The sequence below is a fragment of the Scyliorhinus torazame genome, chromosome 3, assembly GCF_047496885.1.
Source record: "Scyliorhinus torazame isolate Kashiwa2021f chromosome 3, sScyTor2.1, whole genome shotgun sequence".
NCBI classification, from domain to species: Eukaryota; Metazoa; Chordata; class Chondrichthyes; order Carcharhiniformes; family Scyliorhinidae; genus Scyliorhinus; species Scyliorhinus torazame.
Window position 1 is genome coordinate 206,993,604 of NC_092709.1, and position 22,913 is coordinate 207,016,516.

The 22,913-nt window shown below is 45.4% G+C and overlaps 1 protein-coding gene across 3 annotated transcripts in view; it reads left to right on the forward strand.

The window, feature by feature from the left end:
* Positions 1 to 22,913, forward strand: part of cep135 (centrosomal protein 135) — a 215,817-nt gene that overhangs the window by 31,670 nt on the left and 161,234 nt on the right. For all 3 annotated transcript variants that reach the window (XM_072496794.1, XM_072496792.1, XM_072496793.1), the window contains exons 3-4: positions 8,509 to 8,699; positions 11,239 to 11,406. In XM_072496794.1, coding sequence (XP_072352895.1) covers positions 8,509 to 8,699; positions 11,239 to 11,406 — 359 coding nt within the window. The remainder of the gene's footprint in view (positions 1 to 8,508; positions 8,700 to 11,238; positions 11,407 to 22,913) is intronic.

Genomic DNA, 22,913 nt, shown 5'->3' on the forward strand with positions numbered 1-22,913 from the left:
TCCAAGTACCTCTCTATACTTCCTCGGACCCGCTCGCTCACCTCCTCGTCCGCCAACAGCCCCACCTCCAAGCGCCACAGCGGGCGCTGGTCCCTCTCCTCCCCCATCTCCAAGTCCACCCAATGCGGGGCGTGGTCTGAAATGGCTATTGCCGAATACTCGTTATCCTCTCGCTATCAGCGCCCTACTCAAAATGGAAAAGTCGATTCGAGAATAAGCCTTATGGACATGTGAAAAGAATGAAAATTCCCTCGCCCCCCGGCATTGCAAATCTCCAAGGGTCCACCCCTCCCATTTGGTCCATAAATCCCCTCAACACTCTAGCCGCCGCCGGCTTCCTACCCCTCCTAGACCTGGAGCGATCCAGTGACTGATCCAACACCGTGTTAAAGTCTCCCCCCATTATCAGTCCCCCCACTTCCAAGTCCGGGATCCGACCCAACATACGCCGCATAAAACCCGCATCGTCCCAGTTCGGAGCATGCACATTGACCAGTACCACCCTCTCTCCCTGCAACTTACCACTTACCATTATGTACCTACCGCCATTATCTGCCACAATGCTCGACGCCTCGAATGACACGTTTCCCACCAAGTTCGCCACCCCTAGATTTTTTGCATCTAGCCCCGAGTGAAACACCTGACCTATCCACCCTTTCCTCAGTCTTACCTGGTCTGCCACCTTCAGGTGTGTCTCCTGGAGCATAACCACATCCGCCTTGAGCCCCTTCAGGTGCGCGAACACGCGGGCCCGCTTAACCGGCCCATTCAGTCCCCTTACATTCCAGGTTATCAACCGGATCAGGAGGCTACCCGCCCCCTCCCCCGTCGATTAGCCATGACCCCTCCTCGGCCAGCCACGCGCCCGCACCCCACACCCGGCCCGTTCCCCACAGTGGCTTCCCCGCCCCGGCCCCGCCCCCCCCCCAGTCTTCGGCGCGGGAAAAAAGCCCGCTCTCTCCACCTACCAGGCCCCGCCACCAACCAAAACAGTGCCCAACCCGCCCCATCCACCCTCCCCAACCCGAAAGAGAAAAACACAGAGAAAAAGAAACCCAAAACAATGCAAAGGCCCACCCCCCCGAACCAAAAATACGCATAACATATCCACCGCAGTCCCCAATCGCCCATCTCGACCCTCAGTCTGAGTCCAGCTTCTCGGCCTGAACAAAGGCCCACGCCTCCTCCGGAGACTCAAAATAATGGTGCCGGTCCTTGTAGGTAACCCACAGTCGCACCGGCTGCAACATGCCAAACTTCACCCCCTTCCTGTGCAGCACCGCCATCGCTCGATTGTACCCGGCTCTCCCCTTCGCTACCTCCGCACTCCAGTCCTGATATATCCGAACCTCCGCGTTCTCCCACCTGCTGCTCCTCCTTCTTGGCCCACCTGAACACACACTCCCGATCGACGAACTGATGGAACCGCACCAGCACCGCCCGCAGAGGCTCGTTAGCCTTGGGCCTCCTCGCCATCACTCTATGGGCCCCTTCCAGCTCCAGGGGCCCCTGGAAGGACCCCGCTCCCATCAGCGAATTCAACATGGTGACCACATAGGCCCCCACGTCCGGCCCCTCCAGCCCTTCCAGGAGGCCCAGAATCCGCAGATTCTTCCGCCTCGACCTATTCTCCATCTCCTCGAACCGCTCCTGACATATCTTCTGGAGCGCCTCGTGCGCCTCCAATTTTACCGCCAGGCCTAAGATCTCGTCCTCATTGTCAGAGATCTTTTGTCGAGCCTCTCGGATCGCCACCCCCGGGCCGTCTGTGTCTCCAGCAGCTTATCAATAGAAGCCTTCATCGGCTCTAGCAGGTCCGTTTTAACCTCTCTGAGGCAGCGCTGGATACCCTCCTGTTGCTCCTCCGCCCACTGCCTCCACGCTGCCTGGTCTCCGCCCGCCACCATTTTGTCCTTCTTCCCTCTCTTCTTCTGGTCCACCACCATATTTTGTGTCGCCCCGCTCCTAGTTAAAGCCATATACTGATGGGGAGCTATTATTAACTCCTTCCCACACCGGGAAACGTCGAAGAAGTCAACTTGGGGGCCCTGAAAAGAGCCCAAATGTCCGTTTTTGCGGGAGCCGCCAAATGTGTGACTTTGCTCCGCATAACCGCAACCGGAAATCTCGAGCGGGAATCCTTTTGGCAGTGTTCGCTTCACCAATCTGCCCCAAAAAGTCTGTGGAAACTCCTGAAAAAGGCCTGAGAGTCCGTTCCAGACGGGAGCTGCCGGATGCGCGACCTACTCCTCCATGGCCGCCACCGGAAGTCTCGTCCCCCCCTTCTTCAATGGCCTTGGTAGATCTTTTCACAGTTGTTCCCTCTGCTGCTAGAATTCACCTTTAATAGAGGCCCTCAAGGCAGCTTGCAGCTTTAAGCTTGCCCTTCCCCTGCCTGCATGCTGGAAGAGGCTTTGTTTATCCTGCAGTTAAAGCCAAATCGTTTACTGTTTCTGCCGGGTCTGGTAACAAGAGACATACCATTCCTGGGGGACACTGTTGGGGGAATGTTGCAGTCTTCTTCCCACACCGGGAAATGTCAAACAACTGCCGTGGGGGCCCTGTAAAGAGCCCAAAAGTCCGTTCCAAGCGGGAGCTACCAAACATGCGACCTAGCTCTGCATAGCCGCACCCGGAAGTCTCTTGTTCTTTTTCAACCATCTGATCAAAAATCATTTCTGATTATTGCACTTCCACTTCATCTTCACTCTTTGATTTCTCCTCTTGTCTTAACCTGTGACTTTGCGACCTTGTTACTACTCAATCCGGAAAAATCCCAGGATATTCATCCTTCAACACTTCATTACTCCGGAGTTGATTACTCCGACAACCACTTCACCACTCTTCACTGCACTTTCCAACCTTACCTTGTATAATGGAACACTACTCCTCTCACCCTGAATTCCACATATTTCCACCTTTTCTGGCAACATTCTTCCCAAACTACATAACTCCTCTTACCATTAAAGATTGACTAGCTCCCATATCTCTTAAAATTGTGACTTCTTCACCTGCTCCTCCTGATACACATGAGTAAACTTTACCCACACAAGTAAATTCTTTAAAGAGATCTGGCGCCGCCTTATCAATCACCTCTTGATCAGGCTGTACAATCTTTTGCTCCTCCTCCGCTTCATTTGGGCTTTCCTTTACCACTTTCACAAACCCTACTGTCTTATCCTGTTTTACCACATCAGCCTTCCCAGTGCTTTTCTTCAACCACCAACACTGTGACTTTACATGATCTAGTTTATTACAGTGAAAACATTTGAAACTTTTCATTTCTCTTCCTCCTGGATTTCTTTTTTAACCTGAGGTACACTCTCCTTGTTATCTCCCATCAGATCACCTTTGCCTCTACCACTTGAGTATTTCTCATGTCCCCGGTTTCTATTCCTCAGGCTGAAACTGATGTCGGAAACCCAGCTTTGATTTATGAACTGATTCATAATCATCTGCCATTTCTGCTGCTAATCTCACAGTTTTACCCCTCTGCTCTTCCACATGAGTTCTCACTACATCAGGAATTGAATTTTTAAACTCCTCCAAAAGTAAAATTTCTCTGAAAGCTTCATACGTTTGGTCTATTTTCAAAGCCCTTATCCACCTATCAAAATTACTGTTTGATCCTTTCAAACTCCATGTATGTTTGACCAAATTCTTTCCTTAAATTTCTAAACCTTTGTCTGTAGGCTTCAGGCACTAGTTCATATGCACCTTAGATGGATTTTTTTCACCTCCTCACACGTCCCAGATACCTCCTCCGGTAGTGATGCAAACACTTCACTAGCCCTACCTACCAGCTTTGTTTGAATCAGTAATACCCACATGTCCTGTGGCCATTTCATTTGTTTAGCTATATTCTCAAATGAAATGAAAAAGGCTTCTACTTCCTTCTCATCAAACCTTGGACATATTTAAATAGATCCCCACCAAGCCTTCAACTTTGACGCTCTTTCTCACTATCCTCATCACTATCAACCAACCGTACGCTTCCCTTTACGTCTGCCAATTTTAACTGACAGTCATGTTTCATGGCCATTTTCTGAAGTTCAAACTCTCTCTCTTTATCTTTTTGCCTGATCTGTATCTCCCTTTCTCTTTTTGTTCTGCTGGGCTATTCTTTCTGTTTTGCTTTCTTCTCTCTCTTTTTCTTCTCTCTCTCTTTCTCTCTCTCCTTTTTCCTCTCTCTTTCTCTTTCTTTTTCCTCTCTCTCTCTTTCGTATTCAAGCTGCCTTAATTCTTCCTCATGTTCCATTTATTTAATTTGCAACTGAATTTTTGCTATTTCCAATGAGTCAAACTGTATCTTGGGCAACTTTAAATGCTTAGCCATTGCCATAATGACCTCATCTTTATGCATTTTGTCAGGTAATGTTAACTGCAATGTTTTTGCCAAATTTAAATCTGCTTTTAGTCTCTGTGCGTAAGGTACTGCATGTGACCGTCTCCACACCCAAAAACTTCAGAGCCTCTGAAAAGCCATTGTCCACAACACAATCCCCACTTAAACTGAAACACCACACCTGAAAAACAACCACAATCTGCTCCCCCTCACTGTTTTTAAGTTCACAAAGCCAATCCAATAGATAGACTTTTATCCCCCTTGAGCCCTCAATTTGTTTTGGGCCAGGGTTTAGAGAACCCCAAAGTGTATCATGGAGTTCACCTGACCCACAACTTTTAATAGATTGTGGTATGGGGAGCACACGGCCCACTCTACAGGTGTGGTAGAGCAGAAATTGAAAAGTATTTTTTAAAGCAAAACAATGTTTATTCTATGAACTCAAGTTAACCTTTTTGAAACACACAGTGAACATCTTAGCAACCATCAATTCAAATACAACCCCCAAAGAATACAACACTAAGTAATGCTTACGCTGTCCTTTTAACAACCAGAAGACTTACAGAAGAAACACCTTTTAACAGAAGCACATCAGGTTAAAGTTACTACTGAAAACATTTATAATTCTGAATTCACCAAATGATCAAGAGATAGTCTTTTGATGGCAGAGAGATCAACAGTACACTTGCTCTGTCTAGCTTCAGCTCCAACACTGAAAACGAAACTAAAACACACCCTGCAGCCTGTTCAAAAACAAAAGTAAAAAGCTGACAGACAGCCCAGCTCCACCCACTCTCTGACATCACTGCAATAGTAAACACCCATTTCTTAAAGGTACTCTCACTACAGATGTTTATATACACACCCATTTATAAACACCCATTTCTTAAAGGTACTCTCACTTGACACAGCAAGACATCATCGACTCCGCGGGATTGCCTCTGAAGAAAGTATTTAAATATATGTCATTAAAAGTGAAATTAAATAGATAGGGAAAATTAAGGTTGTGAGGGGGAAAGTAGTGAGGGACCCGGGGGCGGTTAATGACGTGTTCCATGAATTTTATAGCCGTTTATATGAATGAAATGAAATGAAAATTGCTTATTGTCACAAGTAGGCTTCAAATGAAGTTACTGTGAAAAGCCCCTAGTCGCCACATTCCGGCGCCTGTTCGTGGAGGTTGGTACGGGAATTGAACCGTGCTGCTGGCCTGCCATTGTCTGCTTTAAAAGCCAGCTCTTTAACCCTGTGCTAAACCAGCCCCATACGAGTCTGAACCCCCTGGGGGGATTAGGGAATGAACCAGTTCCTGGGGAGGCTAGTGTTCCTGAAGGTAGTTGAGGAACTGGTGGAAGTCTTGGGGTGCCCAATTGGGCTCAGTGAAGTGATAGACGGATTTGGGGCAATGCAAACGGGCAAGGCCCCGGGTCCTGACGGATTCTCAGTGGAATTCTACAAAAAGTTTTTGGGGCTAGTGGGACCGCTGTTAGTCAAGGCTTTCAATGAATCCAAGGAGTTAGGGATGCTTCCCCCAACGCTATCACAGGTATCAATCTCTCTCTCATCCTGAAGCGAGACAAGGACACGGAGAGCTGTGGATCGTACAAACCAATTTCCCTTTTAAATCTGGATGCTAAATTACTGGCAAAGATCGTGGCCACCAGAATAGAGGACTGTGTCCCGGAGGTAATAGGTGAGGATCAGACGGGGTTCATGAAGGGCAGGCGCCTGACCTCTAATATTAGGCGGCTTCTCAATGTTATAATGATGCCAGCCGAGGGGTGTGAGGCTGAGGTGGTAGTAGCCATGGACGTGGAGAAGGCTTGCGACCGGGTGGAGTGGAAGTACCTATGGGATATCTTAGACAGGCTCAGGTTGGGGCAGGGACTTGTGGACTGGGTCCGGCTGTTGTATCAAGCCCCAGTGGCAAATGTGAGAACCAACCGAACCCGGTCAGAATATTTTAATCTCGGGAGAGGGACAAGGCAGGGATGCCCCCTCTCCCCATTACTGTTTGCCCTGGCCATAGAGCCTTTAGCAATGGCCCTTAGAGCATCGAGTGCATGGCGGGGAATAGTGAGGGGTGGGCGGTGGAGCACAGGGTTTCTCTATATGCGGATGAATTGCTGCTCAATGTTACAGACCCGGTGGGGGGAATGACCAAAATCATGGAGGTACTAGGAGAATTTGGGTGATTTTCTGGCTACAAGCTGAATATGGGAAAGAGCGAGATGTTTGTGATCCAGGCATGGGGACAGGAAAGGAGACTGAGGGTGTTACCTTTTAAAGTGGTGGCGGAGAGTTTCAGATATTTAGGGATACAAGTGGCTAAAGAGTGGGAGCAGCTCCACAAGTTTAATCTGGGCAAAGCGGTCGACCAAATGAAATGGGATTTCCACAGATGGGGCATGTTCCGGCTGACGTTAGTGGGAAGGGTCCAGACGGTGAAGATGACAGTCCTCCCAGACTGCTTTTCTTTTTTCAATGCCTTCTGATTTTTGTCCCAAAGGCTTTTTTTAGAAAAATAAAGGCGGTGATTACAGGTTTTGTATGGGCGGGGAAAACCCCGAGAGTAAAGAGGGCACTTCTGGAGCGGGGTCAGGTGGAGGGGGGCCGGCCCTCTCGAGCTTTATTAATTATTACTGGACGGCCAACATATCAATGGTCAGGTAGTGGGGGAGGGGTCGGCCTGGGAGCGAGTGGAAGCGGCATCCTGTAAGGGCACGAGTTTGGAGGCTTTACCAACGGCGCCCCTGCCATTTTCGCCGGCTCGGTACTCTACAAGCCCGGTGGTGGTAGCAGCCCTAAGGGTGTGGGGGCAATGGAGGCAGCACGTGGGATTAGAGGGGGCGTCAGTCTGGTCTCCGATCCGTGACAATCATCGGTTTATCCCGGGGAGGCTGGATGGGAGCTTGAGGAGATGGCAGCAGGCAGGGATCGAGAGATTTGGGGACTTATTTATCCAGGAGGGCTTTCCGATCTTGGAGGCACTAGAGGAGGAGTTTGAGCTACCGGGTGGGAATGGGTTTCGATATCTTCAGATCCGGGACTTTGTCTGGAGGCAAGTTCCAAGCTTCTCTCGCCTCCCCCTGAGGGGACTACAGGATAAGGTGATGTCAAAAACTGGAGTTGGGGAAGGGAGGACTTCGGATATATACAAGGAGTTGATGGAGTGGGAAGGGGTCCCGATCAAGGAGGTGAAGCAGAAGTGGGAAGAGAGCTGGAAATGGAAAAGTGGGAAAAAGTCTTGAAGAGAGTTAATTCATCTTCGTCCTGTGCCAGACGTAGTTTGATCCAGTTCAAAGTGGTCCCAGGGCTCACATGACGGTAGCCCGGATGAGCAGATTCTTTGAGGAGGTGGAGGATAGATGTGGGCGGTGTGGCGATAGTCCGGCTAACCATGTGCATATGTTCTGGGCATGTCCGAAGTTGTGGGGATTCTGGCAGGGATTTGCAGACGTTATGTCAGAAGTCCTGGAAGGGAGGGGAACCTCGTGTCCAGAACTGGTAATATTTGGGGTATCGGATGATCCGGGGGCCAAGGGGGGGAGGGAGGCTAATGTCCTGGCCTCCTCCTCCCTGGTGGCCCGGAGACGGATTTTGCTGGGATGGTGGGACTCGGAGTCTCCGACATCAGGTGGATGGGTCAGCGATATGGCAGGGTTTCTCAGCCTGGAAACAATCAAGTTCGCCTTGAGAGGATCAACTCAGGGGTTCGCCCAAAGATGGCAGCCATTCACCGACTTCTTCAAAGAAAATTGAATGTCAGCAGTAAGTGGGGGAAGAAAATAGGAGACATGGCAATGTTAAATAAGGACAGGGAACTCAGTATACGGGTAGCTGGGAAATAGGGCGCGGGCAGTTGGGGACATTGTGGGGGGGGGGGTTTCTTTATATATATATATATATATATATATATATACACACATGTGTCAGCCCACGCGACTGTTTTAAGAAATGTTAATATGTTAAACTGTGAACATTTTAAGTGCCTCAATAAAATATTTTCTGAAAAAAAAGTGAAATTAAATCAATGATTGTGCCTTGGTGAAAATGTTAAATGGCTCCTGCACTTTTGTATATGTTAAAGAAGCTACTGCTATTTGAGTTTATAAGATATCCATCCATGTGCAGCATTCTAAACAATAGTTAATGTGTTACAGTGATTTGGTGCACACGACGGAAAGCCTTCGCAATGCCAAGCTATCATCTGGAAAAACAGAAAAAGAGACCAAGAACTTGGACTCTGTACTTGAACCATATAGAGCTGAGAATGCACGTCTTGTCCAAGAGAACAACAAGCTCCACCAAGAATTACTGAAACTTAAGGAGGAGTCAGATCAACATATCAAAGGTATGGATGAGCAAATTATTAAAGTACTGATGTAACAATATTGCTGTTTTATTTGTAGACAAATAGGATATATATTGTCTGCATGTATCTTAAAATATTCTTTAATCGCGACTTGCATTTAAAAAGCACGTTGAACATCGCAAAATGTTCAAACGTGCCTCAAAAAAGCTAATCAGACAAAAATGGACACCAAACCAAAGGAGTCATCAGTAGGAATGACCAAAGTTTGATCAACAAAATTATTTTTAAGGTTACTTAACTCCAATTTATATTTAATGATGTAAATAATAATGTCCCACCTCATTTCACAGGAGTGTTTTGCAGAACACTCTAATGGGCAACGATGTTGGGTGAGCTGGACTTGCTGCAGGTGAGGATGTGGAAACAAAGTTAGAATGTGTGAGGTCAGCTAAGACTGCCTTGGAACAGTTATGTCTCGATCTAACCAACACATGGATGAGGATTTCAGCAGTAGATGAGCTTCGGCAGGGCAGAGTCAGGCGATGTTAGAGATGGAATTGGTGGACTTTGTGTAGGTGTGGTTATGTCACTAAATCCCACATCTAGGTAGGCAGCAGAGATAGCACAACTTTCATTTACACAGCATTATAATGCAGCAATACGTCCCAAGATATTTCACAGGCAGAGGTCAGATCAAAGCAGGACTAGGAGAGATATTAGAGGCACAATATTCAAAGAGGGTGATGTTAAACAGACTTTTAAAGGTATGGGAAAAAGCATCCTATCTATTTCTGTTGGTTGGAGACTCTAGGTCTGGGTGAATAGTCTAAAAGTTGGAGCCTTCCAGTCGTGAAATTAGAAAACATTTCTGCACAAAGGATAGTCGGAGTTTGGAACCCCCTTCTGCAAACAGCAACTAAAGCTGAATCAATCGGTAATTTTAAAACTGAGATGAATAGTCTTTTTTGTTAACCAAAGGTATTGAGGAATTACAGCGCAGATGGAGTTAGGTCACAGATCTGCCAGGATTTCATTGAATAGTAAAGACTTGGAGAGTAATATGGTCTAGTCCTGTTCCTATCTAATTGTATTGGATTAAGAAAACAAGCATTGGGTCATCAAGGCTAAAAAACTTCATGCCCTGCATTTTCTCTCAGTTCTGTCAGTTTGGTGTGCTTTCCATTACCTCCCCATACAAACTAGTTTAAATCTCGGTTACATTTGTAAGTAGGGTTGCTGCCACCTCCTCCAAAGCATGTCCCATGTTTATCCATGTGAAATCCTCTGCTGCTTCCTGGTGTCGCCAAAATAAAGTATGTGCTCTCTTACTGCCTTTAATCAATATCTTTTATAAGGATATCTTTTCTTGCGCTAGGAGTGTGCATTACAATTAAATAATATAGCAGCAAGATTTTGAGAGTCTTAAAGGGTTATTTATTCTTACACACTTACCCCAAATTAACACAATCCACTCGGTCTCGCGCACACAAACACGCACGCAAACACAAAGATTGGATAAAGATAGTGTACTTTTACAGATTACGGTTAATTCTGTCCTTGATTTATGATTTTTGACCACCCACTTGTCAGACCTGTGGCTTCTTGAATGGGTTTGATGATTCAAATTTGAAGTGAAGCTCTTGTCACGTGAAGGGATCACAGTTGTTTGTGAGGTTTCTTGTAGTCGAATATCTAGGCAGTTGGTTCTCAGGTGAACTTTGAAATTGGAAAAGATTAACTAGTTTGGCTGCTCGATGACTGCAGCTAATTTCAGAGTCTGATTCTCAGACTGCCTGATGGTTCTTAAAGGGCAAAGCTGGCACTGCCTTTTCTAAAGTTGCTGTCTCTTCAATCACGTGACCAATACTGGCATTGCCTAATCAGATTAGTTGGGAAGTCCAAAGCCATCACTAAGCCAGAGGAGATGGATGGTGGTCTTTCTCACTTAACTTGTGAATAACTGACTTTGTTAGCTTTCTTTTGTTAAATTCCAAATCTGAAGACATAGAATCCAGGAGTCTTTTGTGTTTTGAGTAAGCTTCACGTAAAGAATATGTTCACTCTCTGGGAGGTCCCCCACCCACTGCTTTAGTTAGAACTTTCCGGAAGCTTGATGAAGTCTGTGTTGAATAAACAAATGCCTTTTGACTCCTTGGTAGCCATATTCACAGTCATCGTGGTCCATTTTAATAAATAAAAGACCGTTCCAGAAGTTTCTGTAGGAGCATATTCATGTTTAAAGCCATGACTATGACCTGCCTCTACTGGGAATGACACTGGCCAGTTGCAGCACAAGGTTTTCATCAGGCTTGTTTTAATCGACCGTAGCTGGTATAGGTTGTCACCCTGGCCATGTGTGTGACTTCAGGTACCCGTCCCCATCACTTTGCCTCTTCTAATTTCCTTCTCAAAGTACTTTGATTAATGATTTGTCAAATCAAATAAAAGAGCTGTTGGCAGGATCTATGGTTAATCATTGCAAATTGTCAGGACATTTCTTCATGCTTTTATTCTGACCTATTTGGCTGCTGTTTTAAGAGATGTGATTTATTTCAATTGTTATTCCTTTGACATAAAGATTTAAAACACACCATTAGAAAGTTGGAGCATGACACGGCAGATTTGAAGTTCTTAAATAACCAGTATGTGCATAAAGTGCGATCCCTAGAGAAGGAAAGTAAAGCAAAGACCGAAAAGATCCAGCAGTTACAAGAGAAAAACCTACAAGCGGTTGTACAAACTCCAGGTAAGAATACTACTTTCTTTGTGATTTTTATTTATTTTGTTCAAAGAGAATGTGAATGTAATGATTTGATTACTATTATTGTGCTGCTAGGCAGTGACAGAATATACCACATAAGGATATTGAATTAAAATGATGGCTAGAAACACTGAGTTATGATCTTCCTTGTGTGATGACCCTTACTCTGGGAAAAGCCGTTTTGTTGTGAAATGTCCCTTTAATTTGAGAGTCTTCTGAAGAGGATGGATTTTCTCGCAGGCATTTTAGTTCCAAGAAATGCCCGTGGAACTGGGGCTGTTGTGGGGAGGAAAGTTAAAAGGCAACTGATAGGGAGATCGAATTACAGTTTATGCCCTGTTGCAGCAACTTTAGTTGCAGCGGAAAAATTACCATTCAGAGCACAGAATTTGCGTGAGAGGAAGCAAGCAAAGCTCTACAAATAGATCAGTTTTCTGTTTGGCAGTAGGAAGAAACTATAACTCAAGACGCTCTTGGTGAAACAACGTGCAAGAAAACCAATGGGGATTGAATCCTAAGAGCAATGGAAACATCTTGGGCATGCTAAAGAGATTATTGTGCAAAATTAAAGCGCATGAGATTGGGGGAAGTGTGTTGAGGTGGATAGAAAACTGCTGGGCAGAGAGAAAACAAAGAGTAGGAATTAATGGATCTGCTTCAAATTGGCAGGCAGTAACTAGTGGGGTGCCACAGGGATTGGTGCTGGGACCCCAGCTATTCACAATATATATTAATGATTTGGATGAGGGAACAAAATGTATCATCTCAAAGTTTGCAGGTGATACCAAGTTGGATGGGAGGGTGAACTGTGATGAGGATGCAGGGATCCGACAGCATGATCTGGACAGGTTGGGTGAATGGGCAAATCAATGGTAGCTGCAGTATAATTTGGATAATTGTGAGGTCATTCACTTTGGAAGCAAAAGCAGGAAGGCAGATTACTATCTGAATGGTTGTGAATTGGGAGAGGGGAGTGTGCAGCAGGACCTGGGCGTTGGTGAGGCCACACCTAGAATATTGTGTGCAGTTTTGGTCTCCTTTTCTGAGGAAGGATGATCTTGCTCTCGAGGGAGTGCAGCGAAGGTTTACCAGACTGATTCCAGGGATGGTGGGACTGTTATATGAGGAGAGATTGGCTAGGTTAGGATTGTTCTTGCTGGAGTTCAGAAAAATGAGGTGGGATCTCATAGAGACTTATAAAATTCTAACAGGACAGTAGAGGGCAGTAGAGCGGAGCTGCTGATTGGCTGAAGCGGGGGAAATTTGCAACAGTGCATTGCGGTCACTGCGTCCAGAAAGTGTACCTGAGCAAGACACCCTAGGCGTTCAAGTGAAGGCAAGCATCCAGCAGAGGGCAGTAGCATGGAGCTGCTGATTGGCTGTTGCGGGGAACATTTGCATCAGTGCATTGCGGTCACTGCATCCAGAAAGTGTACCTGAGCAAGACACCCTGGGTGTTTTGTGGAGGAGCTGTTGTCCAGTGACAGTTAAACCCCAAACACTTCTCCAGTGCTTCCCTCCCTACCTCCTCCTCTAACCCCCCAAAAAAAGATCCCAGCCGACTAAAGATCTAGAGGGAGACTCAAGGGCAGGTAGAAGTAGAAAGAAGTTGAACCGTGACGTCACAGCCTGCAGGTAAGTGATTGGCTGGTGACTGGTAAGTAGTTTTTCTTTTCCCTGAGGTTGTTATTGTGCGGGGCGCAGTAGTTGCTGAGTGAGTGCTCGCTGAGAAGGGGAGTACATTTTTTAAAAACTTACTGTTGGGAGTTTCCAGCTGAATCCGGTCGCAGTGAAGACAGAGTGACTGCTAGGTAAGTAGTAAAGATTTAAATAGTTTGCGCAGGCCCATAACAGCTGATTGCTGTTCTCTTGTGGGGTGCAGTGGTTGCTGGTTAAGTGTTTTATTTTTACCTGCATTTAAGTCGGGCAGTTTCTAAACCCTAGACACTACACTTGTAGTGTCCCCCACCCTTCCACCTCCTTTAACCTAAGGGGTAGAGTGAATAACAAGTAAGCTCTTTCTTTCTTTTTTTTTTATCTAGAGGGGATGGCAGGGAAGGCAGTGCAATGTTCCTCCTGCAGAATGTTTGAGGTGAGGGACGCCATCAGTGTCCCTGCTGATTTCACCTGTGGGAAGTGCACCCATCTCCAGCTCCTCAGAAACCGCGTTAGGGAACTGGAGCTGGATGAACTTCGGATCATTCGGGAGGCAGAGGTGGTCATAGATAGTAGCTTCAGGGATGTAGTTACTCCGAAGAATCAAGCTAGATGGGTGACGGTGAGAGGGGCTGGGAGGAAGCAGTCAGTGCAGGGATCCGCTGTGGTCGTTCCCCTCAGTAACAAGTATACCATTTTGGATACTGTTGAGGGGGACGACCTACCAGGGGTAAGCCACGGTGAACGGATCTCCAGCACTGAGTCCATCCCTGTGGCTCAGAAGGGAAGGAGGGAGAGCAGGAGAGCAATAGTTATTGGGGACTCGATAGTTAGAGGGACAGATAGACGGTTCTGTGGCAATGAAAGAGACTCACGGATGGTATGTTGCCTCCCGGGTGCCAGGGTCTGTGATGTCTCGGACAGTGTTTTCAGAATCCTTAAAGGGGAGGGGGAGCAGTCACAAGTCGTGGTACACATCGGTACCAACGACACAGGTAAGAGAAGGGACGGGGATTAAATCAGGAATTTAGGGAGCTAGGGTGGAAGCTGAGAGCCAGGACAAACCATGTTGTAATCTCTGGTTTGTTGCCGGTGCCACGTGCTAGTGAGATGAGGAACAGGGAGAGAGTGCAGATAAACACGTGGCTGCAGGGATGGTGTAGGAGGGAGGGTTTCAGGTATGTGGATAATTAGAGCACATTCTGGGGAAGGTGGGACCTGTACAGACAGGATGGTTTGCACCTGTACCAGAGGGGCACCAATATCCTGGGAGGGAAATTTGCTACGGCTCTTCGGGGGGGTTTAAACTAATTTGTCAGGGAGCTGGGAAAACGAGCTGTAGTCCAGAAGCCAGTGTTGAGAGTAGTGAGGTACTGAGGAGGGTATCAAGGTCGCAGGAGTGTACCGGCAGACAGAAAGGTGGGTTGAAGTGTGTCTACTTCAATGCAAGGAGCATCCGGAATAAGGTAGGTGAACTTGGAGCGTGGATTGGTACTTGGGACTATGATGTTGTGGCCATCACGGAGACATGGGTACAGCAGGGACAGGAATGGTTGTTGGAAGTTCCGGGGTATAGATGTTTCAGTAAGAGTAGGGAAGGTGATAAAAGAGTTGGAGGAGTAGCATTGTTAATCAAGGATAGTTTAACGGCTGCAGAAAGGCAGTTTGAAGGGGATCTGCCTACTGAGGCAATATGGGCCTAAGTTAGAAATAGGAAAGGAGCGGTCACATTGTAAGGAGTTTTCTATCGGCCCCCAAATAGTAATAGAGATGTGGGGGAAGAAATTGCAAAACAGATTATGGATAGGTGTGGAGGTCTCAGGGTAGTTGTCATGGGTGACTTTAACTTTCCAAATATTGATTGGAACCTCTATAGGTCGAACAGTTCGGATGGGGAGGTTTTTATACAGAGTGTGCAGGAGGGTTTCCTGACACAATATGTGGATTGGCCGACAAGAGGAGGGGACACATTGGATTTGGTACTGGGTAATGAACGTGGCCAAGTGTTAGATTTGTTTGTGGGAGAGCACTTTGGAGATAGTGACCACAATTCGGTGTCTTTCACTATTGAATGGAGAGGGGTAGGGCCATACGGCAGGGCAAGGTTTATAATTGGGGGAGGAGTAATTATGATGCGATTAGGCAAGAATTAGGGAGACTAAGATGGGAACGGAAACTATCAGGGAAAGGCACAAATGAAAAGTGGAGCTTGTTCAAGGAACAAATATTGCGTGTCCTTGATAGGCATGTCCTTGTCAGGCAGGGAGGAAATGGCCGTGTGAGGGAACCATGGTCACAAAAGAGGTTGACTGTCTTGTCAAGAGGAAAAAGGAAGAGTATGTAAGGATGAGAAAACAAGGTTCAGTAGGGTCGCTTGAGGGTTACAAGGTAGCAAGGAATGAGCTGAAAAAAGGGCTTAGGAGAGCTAGGAGGGGGCATGAGAAGTCCTTGGCGGGTCGGATCAAGGAAAACCCCAAGGTTATTTACTCTTATGTGAGAAATAAAAGAATGACCAGGGTGAAGGGAGGGCCGGTCAAGGACAGTAGTGGGAACTTGTGCATGGAATCAGAAGAAATAGGAGAGGCATTGAATGAATACTTTTCTTCAGTGTTCACAAAGGAGAGGGGCCATGTTTTTGAGGATGAGAGTGTGATTCAGGCGGGTAGGCTGGAGGAGGTAGATGTTCTGAGGAAGGATGTATTAGCAATTTTGAAAAACCTGAGGGTCGACAAGTCCCCTGGGCCAGATGGGATATATCCAAGGGTTCTTTGGGAGGCAAGGAGTGAGATTGCAGAGCCTTTGGCTTTGATCTTTGGGTCCTCGCTGTCCACGGGGATAGTGTCGGGGGACTGCAGAGTGCTGAATGTTGTTCCTCTGTTCAAGAAAGGGAAGAGGAATGACCCTGGTAATTATAGGCCAGTTAGTCTTACTTTGGTGGTCGGTAAGATAAAGGAAAAGGTCCTGAAGGATAGGATTTATGACTATTTGGAAAGATGCAGCTTAATCCGGGATAGTCAACACGGATTTGTGAAGGGTAGATCTTGCCTCACAAATTTGATTGAATTCTTTGAGGAGGTAACTAAGTGTAGATGAAGGTAGAGCAGTTGATGTCGTATGCATGGATTTTAGTAAGGCGTTTGATAAGGTTCCCCATGGTTGGCTCATGAAGAAAGTAAGGAGGTGTGGGATAGAGGGAAATTTGGCCAATTGGATAAGTAACTGGCTATCACATAGAAGACAGAGGGTGGTGGTGGAAAATTTTCAGACTGGAGACCAGTTACCAGCGGTGTACCACAGGGATCAGTGCTGGGTCCTCTGCTATTTGTGATCTTTATCAATGACTTGGAGGAGGGGGCTGAAGGGTGGGTCAGTAAATTTGCTGATGTCACCAAGATTGGTAGAGTAGTGGATGAGGTGGAGGGCTGTTGTAGGCTGCAAAGAGACATTGATAGGATGCAGAGCTGGGCCGAAAAATGGCAGATGGAGTTTAACCCTGATAAGTGCAAGGTGATTCATTTTGGTAGAAAAAATTTGAATGCGGATTACAGGGTCAACGGCAGAGTTCTGAGGAATGTGGAGGAACAGAGAGACCTTGGGGTTCATGTCCACAGATCTCTGAAGGTTGCCACTCAAGTGGATAGAGCCGTGAAGAAGGCTTACAGTGTGTTAGCGTTTATTAACAGGGGGCTTGAGTTTAAGAGCCGCGGGATTATGCTGCACCTATACATGACCCTAGTGAGACCACGTTTGGAGTATTGTGTGCAATTCTGGTCACCTCATTATAGGAAGGATGTGGAAGCATTGGAAAGGGTGCAAAAGAGATTTACCAGGATGCTGCCTGGTTTGCAGATAGGTCTTATGAGGAAAGGTTGAGGGAGCTAGGGCTTTTCTCTTTGGAGCGGAGGAGGATGAGAGGCGACTTATTAGAGGTTTATAAGATAATGAGGGGGATAGATAGAGTGGACGTTCCGAGACTATTTCCTCGGATGGATGTAGCTGTTACAAGGGGGCATAACTATAAGATTCATAACTATAAGATTCAGGGTGGGAGATATAGGAGGGATGTCCGAGGTAGGTTCTTTACTCAGAGTGGTTAGGGTGTGGAATGACTGCCTGCTGTGATAGTGGAGTCGGACACTTTAGGAACTTTCAAGTGGTCATTGGATAGGCACATGGAGCACACCAGAATGACAGGGAGTGGGTAGCTTGATCTTGGTTTCGGACAATACTCGGCACATCATCGAGGGCCGAAGGGCCTGTTCTGTGCTATACGGTTCTATGTTCTAGGACTAGACAGGGTAGATGCAGGGAAGATGTTCCCAATGGTGGATGTGTCTAGAACCAGGGGTCACAGTCTGAGGATGCAGGGTAAACCATATAAGGAGACATTTCTTCACACAAAGAGTGGTGAGCCTGTGGAATTCGTTACCACAGGAAGTAGTTGATGCTAACACTTTGAATATATTCAAGAGGCGGCTAGATATAGCACTTGGGGAGAATGGGATCAAAGGCAATGGGGAAAAAGCAGGATTAGGCTATTGAGTTGGATGATCAGCCATGATCGTGATAAATGGCGGAGCAGGCTCGAAGGGCCAAAAGGCCTCCTCCTGCTTCGAGGAATTCTGGAAAACTACATCATCAGGACAGACATATGAATGGAAACCATAGGCGAGGATCATTTCTGTAGACCTACAAGCTAACCCACAACAGACATGACCTGAAAAGTTATTGGTCTATGAGGATAGTAACATTTGACCAATCTTTTTCAATTTCTTTGAGGAGGTAATAAAGAGAGTAGACACTAGTAATGCAGTAGAGTTAACTTAGTTGGATTTTCAAAAGGCCTTAATGAGGTGCTCCATACGAGTACGGTCAGCGAATGTGAATTACTAGCTGGCTTGAAGACAGAAAGCTATGGGTGTAATAAGGGATAGTTATTCAGAGTGGCAGAAAGTGGGAAATAGTATTCCACAATGATCAGTGCTGGGACCACTGCTGTTCACAATTTTAGTTAACAATTTGGACTTTGAAATCAAAAACACCTTTTCTAAATTTGTGGGTGATACCAAATTAGGGGAAATAATCAAATAGAGGAGGATTGCACAAATTACAGGAGGACTTTGATAAACTTGCAGAATGGACAAATAATTGGCAAATGAAGATCAAGACATAGATGTGAGTTGGTACATTTTGGTAGGAAGAATAGAGAGCTCAGCTATTACTTGAAAGGTGCAGGTAGAAAACAAAGAGATCTCAGAGTACAAATACTTTAATCACTAAAGGTTGTGCCACAAGTAAGTAGCAAGGCCATAAAAAAGCAACTAAACAATAGTTTTTATTTCTAGAGGGATAACATTGAAAAGTAGGGGAGTTATGCTAAACCTAATTTGAATCTTGGTTAAACCATCCTAATGTGCTGTGTGCATTTCTGGTCACCATATGATAAAAATGATATAGAAGCTACTAGAGAAGGTGCAGAGAGGTTTTACAAGAATTATACCAGAAATGCTTGGGTATACATACAGGAAAGGATTAACAGGCTGGGTCTCTTTCATGTTGGAAATGAAGGTGACCTAATGGAGTTCTTAGCTATGAAAAGTTTTGAGAGTGGATACAAAGAAAATGTATCCTCTAGTGGGGACATAGCATAACTAGAGGCCATCAATGTAAGGGGAGAAGGTTCAAGTGGAGCAAAAACACCTCCATGTACTTGTTTGGTCAAATTGCCTGTTTCTGTGGTGTATATCATGTACAATCCTATGATCAGCTCTCTTGCCATGTCTGAGTACCAGTACCTCAGAGGCTCAAGCTCCTAAGGCAGGTTGCTGCTGATATCTGCAGCCTCTTGGAACAAGATCTCCTTTCCAATGGAGTAGGTGGCAAGCGTTGCTTGTGGCTGACAAAGTGCCTGTCACTGGAAGGCCACTCACACCGGGCCTCGACATCTCACCAAGGTTGGGTGCTCTCTTTTCCTGTAAGGAGAGAGAAATGTGAGCATTTTTAATGGCTCCTGTAGAGTGGTGGGAGGCAATATTTGTGGAGGTTGACTGCGGGCCTCGATGTGTGAAGGCAATAGGATGAGGGTGTGTTGACACTCGTATGGGGTTGTGAAGAGGTGCCTGAAGGGAGTGGAATGAGTGGAGCTGCAAGCTTTGTCCTGAGGAATGCTGTGCAGTGTAAAAACAGAATGTGGGGCTTGGCAGCTAAGAATGTAATGCTACTCACCTGTCAAGTCTTCCTGAGTTCTGGATCCTCTGGGTACACCAAACTCTTGCTGCTGGCTACTTCAGCCACTTCCATCCATACCAACTTAGTTGGAGAAGTTGTATTACATTCTTTTTATTATTCCCTTCTATTCTTGAGCAGGCTCACCTCACTGCAGTTCCTCAGATCCTGCAGGAGTACCTCCAGGTGTGAGTGAGGGACCTTGGGAACAGCCTTTCCAGGTCTGCTCTCCAATCCTGTGGTTGTTGTTGCTATTATAACTCATGCTCTGGTCCCATTCGGAGAAATCCTTCCTTTCACTGATCCAAACGCTTCTTTTCCTATTCATTCATGGGATATGAGGGTTGCTGGCTGGGCCAGCATTTATCGCCTATCCCTAATTGCCCTTGAAATCATCCAGTGGAGACCATATGAGTGGAACTGAGGAACAAAAATGAATCTAAAACTGTGATGGGTATTGTGTATTGACCCCCTCGTAGCAGTTCTGAGGTGTTGGAATGTATAAATGCAGAAATTAGGCAAATTAGGAAATTAGTATTAATGGGGGATTTAACTTACACATAGATTGGAAGAGACAGACAAGCACCTGTCAGAAAAGTAGTGAATTTCTGCAATGTGTCCGGGATAGTTTCCTGCAGCAATATGTTCTAGATGCAGCAAGGGGACAGGCAATATTAGATTTAGTTATGAGTAATGAGCCAAATTTAATTAGCAGCCTAACTGTGCAAGAACATTTATCAAATTGTGATCACAACATGAGCAAATTCAGTGCAGCGTTTGAAAGTGAAAAGCATGATTCAGATACAGAATTTTAGACTTGGGCAAGGGTAACTTTAACAGAATGAGACCGAGACTGTAAACTGGGAAGATCTGTTAATCGGTCAAATGACTGATGATCAGTGGAGAATATTTAAAGAAACATTTAACCAGATACAGAGCGAGTATATATCACTGAAAGGAAAAGGCTGCACTTCGTAAAAAACAGCCATGGACAGCTAAAGAGGTTAGGGACAGCATAAAACTAAAAGAAAGTGTTTACAAAAACGCAAAACATAGATACAAAGACCAGCAAAGGGTCACAAAGCAGCTTATCAGAGCTACTAAAAGGGATTATGAAAGGAAAGTTGCAAAGGACATCAAAATCAATAAGAAGTTTGATAGTTACATAAAGGAAAAAGCGGATGGTCAAGAGCAATGTAGGCAAACTAAAAGGTGAAAATAGAGCTATAGTCAGTGATAATGGGGAAATGGCAGACATGTAGAACAATTACTTTGCCTCAGTATTTACATTTGAAAAGGAGAATAATTTGCCGGAAGTCCCCCAAAAATTAACAGTCAATAGAGGACAGGGGCTTAATACAATTAATGTAAGTACAGCATCAGTAACTAGGAAATTAATGGAACTTAAGAGTGCCAAATCCCCAGGACCTGACGGTTTCCACCCAAAGGTGTTAAATTTCCTAGATTCAGGTATAGTCCCTCTGGATTGGAAAATTGCACATGTCACTCCACATTTTAAGAAGACTGGAAGTGAGAAGCCAAGGAATTACAGACCAGTTAGCCTAACATCTGTGGTAGGGAAATGCTGGAGTCTATAATCAGGGATGAGGTAACTGAACACCTCAAAATTGTGGTGTTTTAGGGAGAGCCAGCATGGGTTTGTGAAGGGAAGGTCATGCCTGACTAATCTTATTGAATGTTTTGAAGAAGTGACTAAAGTAATGGACAGGGGAATGTCTATAGATATTATTTATATGGTCTTCCAGAAGGTGTTTGATAAAGCCCCACATAAGAGACTGTTAACTAAGGTGGAAGCCCACGGAATTGAGGGCAAATTATTGACATGGTTAGGAAATTGGTTGAGTGGCAGGCGACATAGTGTGGGGATTATGGGTAATTACTCTAATTGGCAGGAGGTGACTAGTGGTGTACCACAGGGCCTCAATTATTCACAGTATTCATTATAGAAAGTACAGAAGTATAATCAGACTCAAAAACAGCTTCTTCCCCGCTGTTACCAGACTCCTAAACGACCCTCTTATGAACTGACCTCATTAACACTACACCCCTGTATGCTTCATCTGATGCCGGTGCTTACATAGTTACATTGTGTACCTTGTGTTGCCCTATTATATATTTTCTTTTATGTATTTCCTTTTATTTCCTTTTCTTTTCATGTATTTTCATCTGTTGAGCTGTTCGCAGAAAAGTACTTTTCACTGTACCTCAGTACACGTGACAATAAACAAATCCAATCCAATCCAGAAAGTCATGTATCCAAATTTGATCATGATACAAAGTTGGGTGGCATTGTAGACAGCCTAGATGATAGGATAAAATTGCTATTGACAGACGAGGTGACTGGGCAAATTTATGGCAGATGGAATTCAATGCTAGCAAATGTGAAGTTATCCATTTTGGACCAAAAAGGATAGAGCATTGTACTTTCTAAATAGAAAGAATTTGGGGACAGTAGATGTCCAAAGAGACTTGGAGGTTCAGGTGCATAGATCCTTAAAATGCCACAAACAAGTGTGGAAAATAATCAAAAAGGGAAATCCTTTATATCTAGAGGATTGGAATATAAAGACACGGGGGTTATGCTGCAGCTATACAAAACCCTGGCTAGACCTGGAGTACTGTGAGCAGTCTGGGCACCATACCTTGGGAAGGATATTTTGGCCTTGGGAGTGCAACTTAGGTTTACTAAAATTATACCTGAACTACAGGGGTTAAGTTATGAAGAGTGATTACACAAATTAGGCCCTTTTTCACTCAAATTTAGACGGTTAAGGGGTGAGCTGATCTGAAGTATTTAAGATTATTATCAAGGAAAGACAGGGTAGATAAAGATAAACTATTTCCACTGGTTGGTGATTCTAAAACCAGGGGGCATAGTATAAAAATTAGGGCTAGACTGTTCAGGAGAGATGTTAGGAAGCACTTCTTACTCAAAGGGTGAGCACAGTACGAAGTCTTACAACACCAGGTTAAAGTCCAACAGGTTTGTTTCGATGTCACTAGCTTTCGGAGCGCTGCTCCTTCCTCAGGTGAGGAGGAAGCTGGAACAGTTGTTAAATTTAAATCTGCAATAGATAGATTCTTGTTGAGCAAAAATATTATGGGATATCTTTAGGGATATATTAAGCCAAAGGCAGGTATATGGAGTTAGGTCACAGATCAATCACAATCTCATTAAATGGCTAACAGACTCGAGAGGCTGAATGGCCTACTCCTGTTCCAATGGTGGCTTGGTTGGCCATTTCCGAGGGCATTTATGAGTCTGGATTTGTGGGTCTGGAGTTGGGTGTAGGTCAGACCAGGTAAAGATGACATTTCCTTCTCTAAAGGGCATTAGCGTTTACAGCAATCAACAATGGTTTTACAGTCTTCATTGGACATTTTTAATTGCAGATTTTTATTGAATTCAAATTTCACCACCTGCTGAGATGAGATTCAACCCGAATCCCTTGAACCTCTGGGTTACTAGTCCAGTGACATTACCACATCCTGCTGCCCTTCCCAATTGGCTGGGGAACCTGGAGGTGGGATGCTATTACTGTGGCTCAGTTAAAGAGCCTTTTCAAAGCCGCTCCTTCAGCATCTGAGTT